This window comes from Olea europaea, chromosome 11 (genome assembly GCF_002742605.1).
Source record: "Olea europaea var. sylvestris chromosome 11, O_europaea_v1, whole genome shotgun sequence".
Classification (NCBI taxonomy): domain Eukaryota; kingdom Viridiplantae; phylum Streptophyta; class Magnoliopsida; order Lamiales; family Oleaceae; genus Olea; species Olea europaea.
Window position 1 is genome coordinate 4,341,376 of NC_036247.1, and position 14,837 is coordinate 4,356,212.

The 14,837-nt window shown below is 29.4% G+C and overlaps 1 protein-coding gene across 1 annotated transcript; it reads right to left on the reverse strand.

Annotated features, from left to right (window-relative positions):
- Positions 1 to 5: 5 nt before the first annotated feature.
- Positions 6 to 5,604, reverse strand: LOC111404348 (casein kinase 1-like protein 10; the record flags this gene model as incomplete). Its single annotated transcript, XM_023033165.1, has 8 exons — positions 5,252 to 5,604; positions 5,128 to 5,168; positions 4,650 to 4,719; positions 4,408 to 4,556; positions 4,242 to 4,337; positions 2,306 to 2,376; positions 238 to 299; positions 6 to 133 (listed from the first exon to the last, which is right to left on the reverse strand). Coding segments are annotated over exons 1-8 (693 nt in total), but the record flags the coding sequence as incomplete, so codon positions are not given.
- Positions 5,605 to 14,837: the final 9,233 nt, after the last annotated feature.

The following is a 14,837-nucleotide window of genomic DNA, read 5'->3' on the forward strand; positions in this document are numbered from 1 at the left end:
AAAATCAGTTGGTCATGTAAGTGGATAAAATGGAAACCAGAATTTTGAAGCCAAGCTCTTATGCTCAACCTTCCCCTGAGAAAGTACATAAGCACGTAGCCAAGAGATTCCAGATCATCCCTTCTGCTTTGCTCTGAAAGAGAAAAAGTCAGTAGCACACAAAGCAAAATCAGAAGAGAGTTGAGAAGAAAACAATAGTCGTCTTCGGTTGTAGCAGCAATCTAAATTTTCACTCACCTACTCCAAGATGAGTGTTAACACTTGCATAACGAGCTGTGCCTGTGAGATTTTTATTTTCCCTGTAGAAGAGGTAGGAAAAAAAACATGGTAATATATTCAAGATCCAATTCAGCAGAACTAATTCCTGTGATATATGCCATTTCGTTTGCCTACAACAGGCATAAGAAAACTTCCCTCCAACCCCTCTGGAAGTAACCTCAATAGCAAACTGCGCCCCCCCCCCCTCGCCCACCACCCAACACACACACCAAAAATATAAAAAAACAAAAAATAAAAAATAAAAAAACAAGAGAGCTAACCCTATAAAGAGAAAATAAATTATCCTAAAATTAAATTAAATGGCCATACTTATATTTCCCAATCTTCTAACTTAATGCAAAATAAAAATCTGTTTATTGCATGATAAATGAACATGCAGATTATGATTTAACATATTATGAGCATGCTTGGGAGTGTTTAATTTAAAATTTAAGCAATTATAAGTTGTGGTTCCTATAGAATATGTGGATAGTAAGTAGATAGTGGTTTTGGGTCTTACGAAATGTGTGGATAAAAGTATATTTCACCGGCTTAAATTATAGCTTAAGCTTTGCCAAACATGAGCCGTAGATGAGGCAAGAAATCTTGCTATGCTCACAGAAATAAATTTGGAAGTACTGGAGAAAGAGAAGACACAAGTTTCACTGAAATGTTTTAGTCATGGATATATTCAAAATAAGGATCCACATGCCCCTGAAACTACTCCCTGCCTCTCCAACCATCATGGAGGTAAATAGAATGTTGAAGAAGCTTATAAAAGGAAACAGAAAATCCGGGTGATTCGATTGGACAATAGACAATTCAGCAGGAAATCAAAGTGGAATCTGACAAGATTCCCTGAGAACTCTATCTTGGGAAGGCAAGCTCAATTTTAGGTCCAATTATTGCTCAAATTAATGAACAAGAATATTTTCAAGGGAAATTTTACTGTTTCTGAAATTCAAATGCACCTTCTGTTGATCAGAAGAAAAATCAGCTCATTGTGTAGATCAGGAGACTATAGTCACATGATGATTAAGGACTTCGATATATTTTGAAATTATTATAGAGTACTTAACTGCTCCATCACCACTAAGTAAACAATATCAGAAATCATATTATAATAACAGCGCATTATCAAACATAAAATCAAAACACCACAATCAATACCATTCTCCATCACATAACTCTTAAGAAAAACCTGTTTTGCTTTCGTCATTCAGTGAAATCTTCAAAAAATTCTAAAAGCTAATTTAGTCCTTTCACTCAATTCATTCATGATTTAACATCCTTCTCTATCACATCTCTACATCCCTATCAAGGACATTTTCAGCTTTCAGCATTTCACTGAAATCTGAAAAAAAATGAAGTTTCAAACTGAACTTTGGACGTAATTTCAGTTTCCCATGTTTTAGCTGTTACCCTCTTTAATTAATTGCTTACACATAATTACAAAATGCGCTTCTTTCCTTCTTAAGAAAGTCAAGAGCGCGGTCAACTATAAACGCGTAAGAGAAAATCCACGTCTCAATCCAATAGTTGAGCTGATGACCCAGGAAATGGAGCTCCATCTGGAATCCAAAAATTACATTTCCATATCAGGACCCTTCCCTGTGATAATGTAACTCAACCATATCACATTTAAAATATATAAATCAGGAAGCCATAGAGGAGCATATCTAATGTTGAAGGAAAACATCATCCCGAATATTATCTTACCCCTTCTCTCGATCCTCAAAAATGGCAAACTCGTAGCCAAACAAACTTGTGAGTTGCGACTATAAAGTCTAACAAGGAGATGCAATGCAGACTACAAATGTACGAGTTCAAAATTGTTCAATGTCATTAGCTGTCAACATCCGCTAAACAAGGTTCAGGAAAGATTCAATGAGTTCTGAACCGTGACAATACTTTCACAAACTGGTCCTCCTCAAAATTCAAAATACAGACTTACACTCAATAGTCTGAATTTAAAATTTTAGTGGTAGCAGACAATATCACATTTTCAGAATCACATCCAAACTTGGGATCATGTAAGAAAATTTACCTGTATGGTATATGCTTATGAGTTTGAAGATCTCTGTACTTCTTTGCAAGTCCATAGTCAATGATATATACCTGTTAAGAAACAAAACAGATCAAAAGGTTTTGTTAGAGTGGGTAGCGGGCTTGTAGAGCATATCATTCCAATGGAGGGGGGATACGTAGAAAAAGAAAGAACAGATAAAGGTAGGTCCAGCAAGAAGATGCTTCCGAGTATAAATTAGAAACTTTAGGTCCTACCAGACATGATAAAGAGTCGAGTTAATTATATTATATTATTTTATTTTTTTGAAAGGCATACCATGATTTAATATCTCCAGTAATTAACAAAACATTCTAGATATCATCTTCATGCAACATCCCAAAATTGATGTATAATACTTGATAATGTGTCCATTTTAAGAAAATTCCCACAGTATTAATTTGTCAACAGAAAATGTAATTTAATCTGTTTAAGAAAAAATATTTAACATTAGTGTATATGATTATAAAGCTCTAGCATGATATATGAATCTATGAGATAGTATTTATCTATAACAGTAGTCGATGGTGAATCCCACAATGGTAGCAATATTGACTATGCTAGAAGAATCCAAATCCAGGAAATGAGAGTGGTTATAAAGAGGAAAATTTTGAGAAGAGCAATTGGTCCGACTAAAATTCCTATTGAAGTACTGAAATCTACGCAATGTATGCATTTTATGGCCGACAAAACTATTCAATGAAATTTTAAAAGGTGAAAGATGCTAAATCAACAAGGAAGAGTGTTATGGGGTCTATTTTTAAGTACAAAGGACATATTTAATTTTATGAATTCGACAGATATTACATGAGTCATACTATGAAATGGCAAGAGAGGTTGACTGAGCATATACTAAGGTGTAATCCAGAGTTATCAAAGAAACATTCTGACAAGGCGATATAGAATAGAAGCCATTTACTAACTTGGTATATTGATGAAAAAGTACAGAGAAGAAAAAATATATAGATAAGGTTTTTCTTTAGAAAAGCATATGATAGGTTTGTTTGGAAGTGCTATGCAAGTGCTAGACATAAAAGGATTTTCTTTATATAAGCAAAAATATTTATAAATGAGGTATTATTGAGTAGTTGTGAAAAGTAATGGCAACACCTGCAGCAAATTTTTTGTAGTTGCAGCAAGGTTCCACTTCTACCAATCATTCTCTTTTTTCTTCAGTAATAATGAGCTTTCTAGAATTATCCAAAATGAGACAACTTGCTCTGCAAGCTTATTTACAGATAAGTCTAGGAATAAGTTAGAACTTTCAAAAGGTACTTTAGAGTTTAGAATCTAAAGGTTTTGGGTTAAGAAGAACCAAGACGAAGTACGTGGAAAGTATTTTTAGTAATAGTAACAATAAAGAAGGTAATGGAGCCACTATAAAAGTTCAGTCACGAAAAATAATTGTTTTAAATGTTTAGGTTCGATCATTAACATGTGGAGCTCAAGAGAAAATAAAGTTTAGAATTTAAGTGAGTTGGAAGTATTGAACAACTTCTGCAAGGAATTTATGTGATTAAGAGATATCTATCTATAAAAGGTCAAAAACAAAATTAAATAATCATTTGACAAGCTGTGCTTTATGGTAATGTGTACTAGGCCGTCAAAGGACAAAATGTCCACAAAATAAATATAGTGAAAACGCGGATCTTATGATGGATGCGAATCAAGAATTGATAAATAGGAAACAAAAATGCATGAAAAAAGTATGGGTACCACCGAGGAAAAATGAAGGGAATAACAACTTAGATGGTTAGGCCACATTTTGCGTAGACCTAAAGAAATTCTCATTTACAAATGTTATGGAAAGCTTCACAGAAGTAAAGTGGCCAAAATGTGCTCATGGAAAAAATAATGTCAGCAAACAAAATGATACAATAACACAAGCACACATAATAATTTCTGAAAGAGGATATACCTGATTTGCTTTTCGCCCCAAACCCATTAAGAAATTATCGGGCTTTATATCACGGTGAAGAAAGCCTCTAGAGTGCATGTACTCAACTCTATTAATCTACATATAACAAAATTCAGTAGGAAAAAGAGTTTAATAACAACCCTGTAAATGACAGTTGCCTACTTACTGACTGATCAGCAAGCATTAGAACTGTTTTCAATGTGAACTTCCTATTGCAATAGTTAAACAAGTCTTCTAAGCTCGGCCCCAGGAGATCAATAGCCATGCAATTGTATTCGCCTTCAACTCCAAACCATTTGAGATGGGGAATTCCGGCTTCATGCAACAAACAAAAGCATTACAAAACATGATTTGCCTTCACTCACAATTCATGATAAAGTAAGAAAATTAACAAATCTAAGTACTCACTTCCTCCCTGAAGAAGCATATATAACTTAGATTCATAGTGAAGCTGTGGGTGCTTAGTTTTAACAGATTCCTGGGAAGACAAAACAATTAGATTGCTTGAAAATCTGATGCTAAAAATTCAAACTGTCAATAAATCTTGAAACATATTAAATCTCAAATTCTACATGCAAAAAGCATCTCCATTCCATAAAGTAGAGGACTTAGCAATATGTCTCATTAACAACTCAAACTCACCAAACAAACTGCCTTGGTACATACAAATAGTAATGTCAAATAAGTAAACAGAAAACAACAAATGCATCGATGAATAACTTGAAGAAGCCATATAAGGATCATCATTCATCAATCTTTATAATTGAAGACTGTCTTTGACAACCAAGGGTATTCAAATCAATAAGAAGACTGCATAATTCGGCAACTAGGAAATTCATTTATATAAAAGTCCAATTCTGAGAGTTGAAGAAATTATCATAATCACCAGCTTCACAGCAACTTCTTCTCCAGTTTGTATATTTACTCCTGAGACAGATCAATTATAGTCAAACAATTAGAATACGTAACAGCAAAATGAACATTCAGAGATAAACAATGAATCAAATTACCCAAATAAAGCTCTCCAAAAGACCCACTGCCAATTTTTCTCCCAAGCTTAAACTTTCCTCCAATCACATGATCCATAATTAATTTCCCAAAATCGATAAAACCAAAACAAATTCTTTCTTTATTCCACAATCAGCCATTCAATACCAAAAGCGTCAAAATCCCAAACTTTTTGATCCATGAAATCATCGCAGAAAATCATCCAGAAACCCCAGAAACCTCCAAAAGTTCCTTCCTTTGAGTTACAAAAAAAAAAAAAAAACCCAATTCCAGATTTAAATCTTTAAAATATCACTTAAAATTTTAAAAATATATGGGTCTATCTTATCTATGGATGGTTAAAAGAATGAAGAGGGATTTTACAAGCTATTTTCATCCACATTTTTTATAAGTATATCATAATCTAAGTTTATCCGTAATAAAATTTTAAAAAAATACTATTTGCATCCACATTATATTCCAATCTCATCCTTCCTAAATTTATTCATTTAAATAACATGTATCCATATAATTTTTTTTAAAAAAATACTATTTGCATCCACGTTATTTTCATCATTTTTTTTTCATCATCTTCAGTTTTCGGATGCTTGAGAAAGAACTTCACCTTCGGAATGTGGAGCCGGAATATGGTTGTCGATCTGCAGAAGCACATAAACAACATTTGGAGAATATAAGGAAAATAAAGAAATTGGAAGCAGAGTGGCGAGTTCTTTTGCTTATTCAAAAGCGAGTTACACACTATCAGATTCCATAGAAGATATGTGTCGAAATAATATGATTTCAACAACCGGAGAACTTGCTCCAGTGGAACAAAATGAGTTCAATGATGTAAACCCCAAACTTCAAACAAGAAACCCATCCTTTAGAAAGCCCATCAATTGGCTTTAGAAAGTCGTGGAAGTAATTTCGAAAGAAACCCATATTTTAGGAAGAAGTCTAACTGAGCTTTTTGAAGACATTAGAATGACTATGCACAACATGAATCACCAGTCAATCGCCATTAATTCTGAACGGTCTAAATTGCTTCCTGTTAGTGGCTACCTCACTTGGAAATCTGCCACATCGCCAAGAACAAGTTCAGAACAAGAAACCATGGGAACCTTGGTGGAAGAAACAACCTCTGAATTTAACCAATCTGATCTCAACAGATCTATGCGGGAATTATGAAGCTGATTTCGCTGTTTTATCCACCATGTGCAGATAACTCTAATATGCCTTGCAACTTGTTGGTCATAGATTGCAATGCATCATCATGCAAGCAGTCTTCAACAGCAGCTGACTACATTATTCTCGTTTTCCGATGGAAGAGTTGTGAACTTAATGCTGTTCTATGGCAATTCTTTTGTGCATGTAGTTATTTCCATCCAATGAAAAGTAAAAATTAGTGGTTCAATTTAGAGTTTTGTATTTTTATTTAATTTTGTTTATGTCTATTTAAGTAAATTTACATAGGATTTAAAATATAATAAAAATTTATTTTTAAAAGTGGATATACTTATAAAAAGTGTGGATGGAAATAACGGTACCCTTTCCTTGGTTTTGTGAAAAATCAATTCTCATGATTTCCATTTTTTTTTCTTGTGAGAATTGGGTTTTTCAGCTTTTTTTTTTTTTTTTTACAATGAAAACAAATTATATCCCTATAATTGACAATTTTCATGAAAAATAAAACCAAACAAACATGAAAAGATCCAAAATTCCAATATTTTTCAGTTAAAAAATTATATCAATCAAACACATTTAATTGACAATTCTCATTAAAATAAGTTTTAGGCAATTCAATTTTTTGAAATTCGTTTTCCTTCCACCCAAATTTTATTCTTACAATCAAACGGATCCTTATATTAATTGTAAATTATAGACACATGAAAAGTAAGGAATCTAAGGAAACAAAATATGCGGGCAAATAGTGAAGATAGCTTCTGAGAGGGACCCGTGTAAGAACTAACAGGGATCCTGAGAGGGATGATGAAAGTAAGGTTGTACAAGTTGCAAAAGACTGGCTCAATCCAAGAGGAATTAGTGGCCAACAGCCGGTTGACCCGGCCAGTTTTTCAAAGAGGCCTATTTTTGTCTTTTGAAACAAAATTCTATTTTTGTAATTGTATAAACTACTTAAGGGCATTTTTGTCTTTTACTCAAGAAAAGACCATTTTGGTTATAGACAAATATTTTTTGGTTAAAGTGAAAAATTGCTATTTTGACTAAGCCAAACTAAAAATTACCCCCTCAATCCAAGGACATCGAGTGGGAATAGTTTCCAATAACTTACGTTGAAGACCAAAACTAAAATCACGTTCTGAAAAAAGACATGCAGTTCCTTTTCCCTACTATATAAAAAGGGGAATGTGAGGGTACTGTAGAAAGCAACAGTGTCTTGATCCATTTTTACTGTAGCATTTTTGTTTTGCTTTTCTTTTTTTCAATTGGAGGCCAAAAACGACGACGTTTGCTTGATATATATTTTATTTTATTATACACTACCTCCAAATTTACTGCAACACGTAATTTTCATTCCTAAAAAAAATCACTTTTATATAAATAAAAAAAAAGATAGAGAAAATATGCGACAGAAATTTTTTTACAACATATTACTTGCAAGTAAAAAATTTGAAGAGAAAAAAATTAAAGAGAATTTTAAATTGAAAAAAAAAATTATAACGTAAAACTACACAAAAAAAAAAGTAATCTCTCCGTGCAAGAAGGAAAGAAATAAAAAAAAACAAAAAAAAATAAAATTAGGAAGGATTCTGTGCACGGAGCCTTTGGGCCTCCGTGCACGGAGACCCATGGTCTCCGACGGAGAGCCATGATCTCCGTGCATGGAGAGAAATAATTTTATTTATTTTTTATTTATATTTTTGTGTTCATTTTCAGGCTCATTACGGAATATCAAACGAAGTCGAAATATTACATTTTTAATATCGTTTTGAAGTACTCACGGCATAGTATTGCACGTGGTTAACGGTGTATGAAACGGTCAGTCGTAGCAAATGTTATGGAATATCAAAATAGGCATTTTCAAACTATATTTCAAAATTTTTGATAATAAGCTAACTTTAAAAATTCATCGACGATTGTACGATAGTCGAATTGACAAATGTTTTACATTCTCTCGAAACTTATTTTGAGAACTATATTTTAGAGACATCGAATAATCTAAATAGATATCAAAAAAGTTAAACGGACATCAAACGTATGTGTTAAAAATGCGTACACGTCGTTTTTTCTTTAAAAAAATCAATTATTTTATTACTATTTATTCTTTTTTCGCAACAATTTTCTCAATGCATCATTTTGCATAAAAATTATGTGGTATGATGAAATTTTTTTCTCCATGCACGAAGTGAATACGTTTTTTTTCATCATTTTATATATTGAATTATTACTAGAAAATTAAATTTTATCTCAAACAATTAAAAAATACTGATTAATAATAATAAATTTGAAGGAAAAAAATTAAAAAGAATTCTAAATTGAAAAAACTATTATTTATACCGTAAAACTAAAAAAAAAAAAATTTCAAATCTAAGTTTCTGTTTGAAATTATTAAGAGAAAAGAATTATAAATTGAAAAAAAAAATTATAATGTGAACAACAAAAATTAAAATTCTTTTTTCTTCAAATTTTTTACTTAAAAGTAACTTTTTGTAAAATATTTTTTTATTTTTTTCTTATAAAAGTAAATTTTTTTCTTATATCCCTACTATATATCCCTAATATATAAAAAGGGGAATGTGAGAGCGCTGTAGAAAGCAACAGTGTCTTAATCTATCTTTATTGTAGCATTTTTTTTTCAATTGGGGGCCAAAAACGACGACGTTTGCTTGATATATATTTTATTTTATTATACATTACCTCCAAATTTACTGTAACGCGCAATTTCCATTCCTCCCCCACTCCGATATAGATATATATATCAGGGATATAAGAAAAAAATCACTTTTATTTATAAAAAAAAAGATAGAGATAATATGCGACGAAAATTTTTTTACAACAAATTACTTGTAAGTAAAAAATTTGAAGAGAAAAGAATTAAAGACAATTTTAAATTGAAAAAAAAATTATAACGGAAAACTACACAGCGAAAAAAAAAGTAATCTCTCCGTGCACGGAGGAAAGAAACAAAAAAATTAAATAAATTAGGAAGGACTCCATGCATGGAGGCCTAAAGGCTCCGTGCACGGAGAGAGAAATAATTTTCTTCTTTTTTTTCCTTATGTTTTTGTGTTCATTTTCAGGTTCATTAAGGGATATCAAACGAAGTCGAAATATTACATTCTTAATATCGTTTTGAAGTACTCGCGGCGTAGTATTGCACGTTGTTAACGGTGCTGGAAACGGTCAATCGTAACAAATGTTATGGAACGTCAAAGTAGGCATTTTCAAACTATATTTCAAAATTTTCGATATCAAGTTAATTTTAAAAATTCATCGACGATTGTACGATAGTCGAATCGATAAATGTTTAACATTCTCTCGAAACTCATTTTGAGAATTATATCGTAGAGACATCGAATGATCTAAACAGATATAAAAAATAGTTAAACGGATATTAAACGTATGTGTTAAAAAATACGCATAAGTCGTTTTTTCTTTAAAAAATCAATTATTTTATTACTATTTCGAAATTTTTGATAACAAGATAACTTTAAAAATTCGTCGACGATTGTACGATAGTCGAATCGATAAATGTTTTACATTCTCTCGAAACTCATTTTGAAAACTATATCGTAAAGGTATCAAATTATCTAAATAAATATCGAAAATAGTGAAACGGAAATTAAACGTATGTGTTAAAAATGCGTATATGTCGTTTTTTCTTTAAAAAATTAATTATTTTATTACTATTTATTCTTTTTTCGCAACAATTTTCTCAATGCATCATTTTGCTCAAAAAAATTATGTGGTATGACGGAAATTTTTTTCTCCATGCACGGAGTAAATATGTTTTTTTATCATTTTATATATTGAATTATTACTAGAAAATTAAATTTTATCTCAAACTATTAAAAAATACTGCTTAATAATAAAAAGTTTGAAGAAAAAAATTAAAAAGAATTCTAAATTGAAAAAACAATTATTTATAACGTAAAACTATAAAGAAAAAAATTCTCAAATCTAAATTTCTGTTTGGAATTATTAAGAGAAAAGAATTATAAATTGAAAAAAAATTATATTGTGAACAACAAAAATTAAAATTCTTTTTAATTCTTTTTCTTCAAATTATTTACGTAAAAGTAACTTTTTGTAAGATATTTTGTTATTTTTTTTATATAAAAGTAATTTTTTTCTTATATTCATACTATATATATATATATACAAAAATGGTTGAGCATGGAGTGGTGGGGGGTATGGAAATTACGTGTTGCAGCAGTTTTTTACAGTATAATAAAATATTTTGAAAGTAATTTTTTTTTTTATATATTTCGAATTCGTTTGATTATGTTTTGTTATAGTATAATAAAATATTTTGAAAGTAATTTTTTTTTTTATATATTTCGAATTCGTTTGATTATGTTTTGTTATAGTATAATAAAATATTTTAAAGTTAATATTAAGTTTTATTGTGAAAAGAAAAGAATTAAAATATTTTAAAGTAAAAAAAAAATTATTTAAGAATGCAATTCCTAAATATAAAAAAAAAAATTAAAAGTATCTCTCCGTCCACGGAGGCTTTTTGCCTCCGTGCATGGAGCAATTGTCTTTATGCACGGAGATTTGTGTCTCCCGTTTGTGTCCGTGCACGGAGTAATTTTTTATTTATTTAATATTTGTGTTGTTTACATTATAAGTTTTTTTTCAATTTAAAATTTTTTTCTCTTAATAATTCCAAACAGAGACTTAGATTCGAGAATCTTTTTTTGCTTCGTAGTTTTACGTTATAAATAATCGTTTTTTCAATTTAAAATTCTTTTTTCTTCAAATTTTTTATTTAAAATAACTTTTTCTAAAATATTTTATGTCTTATACTATCTTTATTTTTTAATTTTTTTATTATATAAAAGTGATTTTTCTTTTCTTATATCCATACTATATATATCTATATAAGAGTGGTTGAACACGGAGTGATGGGTGGTATGAAAATTGCGTGTTATAGTAGTTTCTTATTGTATAATAAAATATATAGCAGGCAACGCAAACGACGTCGTTTTTGTGGGGGGCAAAAACGACACTGTTTCTCTTGCCTGCTATATATTTTATTATTATATTTAAGAAAGGACAATCTAAATTTATTGTAATACGCAACTTTTCATATCTACCATCAAATATTTAAAGCAGTATTATTACATAAAATTAAATATTATATGACATTATAAAAAATAAAAATATTAATAATATAAGATAAAAAATATTTCTAAGAGGTAAAAAGTTACTTGTGAGTAAAAAAATTAAAGAGAAAGAAATTAAAAAAGAATTTTAAGTTGAAAAGAAAAATTATTTATTATGCAAATCAAAACTAAAAGCCTGTTTGGGAGTGATTTGGAAAATTGATTTTTTGACCCTTAGGAGAAAAGTGGGGTCCACATATGAGAGAAGAAGTCAAATATGACGGCTGAAATAGTGAAATAACGGTCAAAAAATTAATTTTTTGGGTGAAAAAATCAGCCCCAAACGGGCACTAAGTTTCTATTTGGAATTATTAAGAGAAAAGAACTTTATATTGAAAAAAAATAATTTATAATGTAAACAACACAAATATTTAAAAAAATAAAAAACAGTTAAACGGACATTAAACGTATGTGTTAAAAAATACCCATAAGTCTTTTTTTCTTTAAAAAATCAATTATTTTATTACTATTTCGAAATTTTTAATAACAAGCTAACTTTAAAAATTCGTCGACGATTGTACGATAATCGAATCATAAATGTTTTACATTCTCTCGAAACTCATTTTGAGAACTATACAGTAGAGACATCGAATGATCTAAACAAATATCGAAAATAGTTAAATGGACATTAAACGTATGTGTTAAAAAATGCGTATAAGTCGTTTTTCTTAAAAAAATTAATTTTTTTATTACTATTTATTATTTTTTTGCAACATTTTTCTCAATACATCATTTTGCTCAAAAAAATTATGCAGTATGACGTAATTTTTTTTCAATTATTTAAAATTTCATTTTTTTTCAAATGGGGAGCAAAAATGACACGTTCCTTCGTGCAGAGAGTGCATGGATATATATATATATATAATTTCAGACAATATTTAATTTTGCAATGATATTTTTAGTAATATTGAATTTTTTTATCATTGTAGTTAGTTTATATAGTATAAAGAGGTATTAGCTTTTATTTAAAAAAGAAGAAAAAAAATAATAGGACTTCGTGCACGGAGACTTTGGGTCGGTCTCCGTGCAGAGAGAGAAATGAATTTTTTTTTTTACTTATGTTTTGTGTTCATTTTCAGGTTCATTACGAAATATCAAACGAAGTCGAAATATTACATTCTTAATATCGTTTTGAAGTACTCACGGCATAGTATTGCACGTCGTTAACGGTGCATGAAATGGTCAATTGTAGCAAATGTTATGGGACGTCAAAGTAGGCATTTTCAAACTATATTTCGAAATTTTCGATAACAAGCTAACTTTAAAAATTTATCGACAATTGTATGATAGTCGAATTGATAAATGTTTTACATTCTCTCAAAACTCATTTTGATAGCTATATCGTAGAGATCTTGAATGATCTAAATAAATATCGAAAATAGTTAAACGGAGATTAAACGTATGTGTTAACAAATGCGTATAAGTCGTTTTTTCTTTAAAAAAATCAATTATTTTTTCCTTTTTAATTCTTTTCTCTTCCAAATAAAACTTAATTTTTCAGTTTTAACGAAAAAGTTATTTGTAGGTTAAAAAAATTGAAGAGAAGAGAATTAAAAAAAATTATATATAGTGTGGTCTCCGTGCACGGCGGATTATTCAAATTTTTTTTTTTTTTTTACTTTTCCGTTCTCCATTTTCATACGCTATGGCCATGCCTTTTCAAATCAACTCATTTGTTTATATTATTATATTATATATATAGTGTAAGAGAGGCAATGTGAATCTATGTAACACGCAACTTTGCATACCTCTCGCCTTACTCTGTGCTGACCACTTTTATAAGAAAAAATCACTTTTAGTAAAAAAAAATTTAAAAATAAACATATTAACAAAAAATATTTCTAATATATGTAAAAAGTACTTATATAAGTAAAAAAATTCGTTTAAAATTATTTAGAAGTAAAAAATAAAAAAAGTTATGAAAATTAAATGAAGAATATATAAATCTTATTTAATTAAAATTGAAAATTTTACTTTATAAATAATTGTTTTTTTTATCAATTTATTTAAATTTCTTTTTAATTATTTTCTCTTTCAAATAAAATTTATTTAAATTTTTTTAAATTCTTTTGCTCTACCAATCTTGGAGTGACTGTTGTATCGTCCGAAGAATAGGCTTGCTGTTAGGGTTCTAATTCTTACACCAATAAGAGAGTTGGTCATCCAGTAAGTGTCACTTCAAGTTATTTTACGTGCAAACCTGAGTTTGTTATTTAAATGATTGTGTATGTGGATATTCTCTTTCAATTTACAACTGCATGGGTTATTTTTGAACTACAAGTATAGCCTTTTAAATTGAAGTTGCTAAAGAAAAGCATTTTGCAAAATTCAATTTACAACTTATTTGCAATATCAGATAAAAAAATATCTTCATCTACATTAAACAAAAAAAATACAATAAATAATTAAAAATAAATTATCGTTGACATATATACAATCACAACATTCATTATACTTATTTACAAGAATAAAAATAAATTATCGTGATATAAAATATACAGTCGACCAACAGATGAGAATCAAACAAACATTTCTTATTTCCAAATACCTTTTGTACAATCTCTAAATTTTATGCTAATAAAACCAAAATAAATACAAAATTCGTGCAACACATGAGATGCAGACTAGTTTTAGGATTCGTTTAAAAAGTCTCCCCTCAATGTTTTAAGCCTAGTTGGGTATACCAATAAGTCCCGATTTGACAAGGGTTTTTAAAATGAGTTTTGCTATGTGTACAACATTTTTATACATCAATTTTGATTGCCCTCTCACATGGGATGAGACCCATGATTATTTTAATTGTGGGCCCACCACCCCATGTGAGAAGACTGTTAACAATGGTGTACAAAAGTGCTATACACAGCAAAATTCTTTTAAGCTTTAAGATTATAAGTTAATGGATTTCATAAGATATGTGATTAAAAATAGGTAAAAAAAAAAAATGCATTTAAACAGGAATAAGTAACTTAGAGTGTAGAGAGTAGTAGTGAATTCGGCAAAATATCTATGTGTGAAGTATAATTAAAATTAATATTTGAATTTGATTGAAAATTATAAAAGACTTCTAATCTATTTTAATTTTTACAATTAGTGGTTGTATTGTTGCTATTATTATTATTATTATTTTTTTTTTCTGTTTTTGGGGTTGCGCCATTTTTAATTGAAATAGAATTTGGCAACTTTTGTTCATTGTTGCATCGTCAAATTTTCTCGTCGTATTCTTATCATCAACTTATCAAATTAGTACATTCTATAA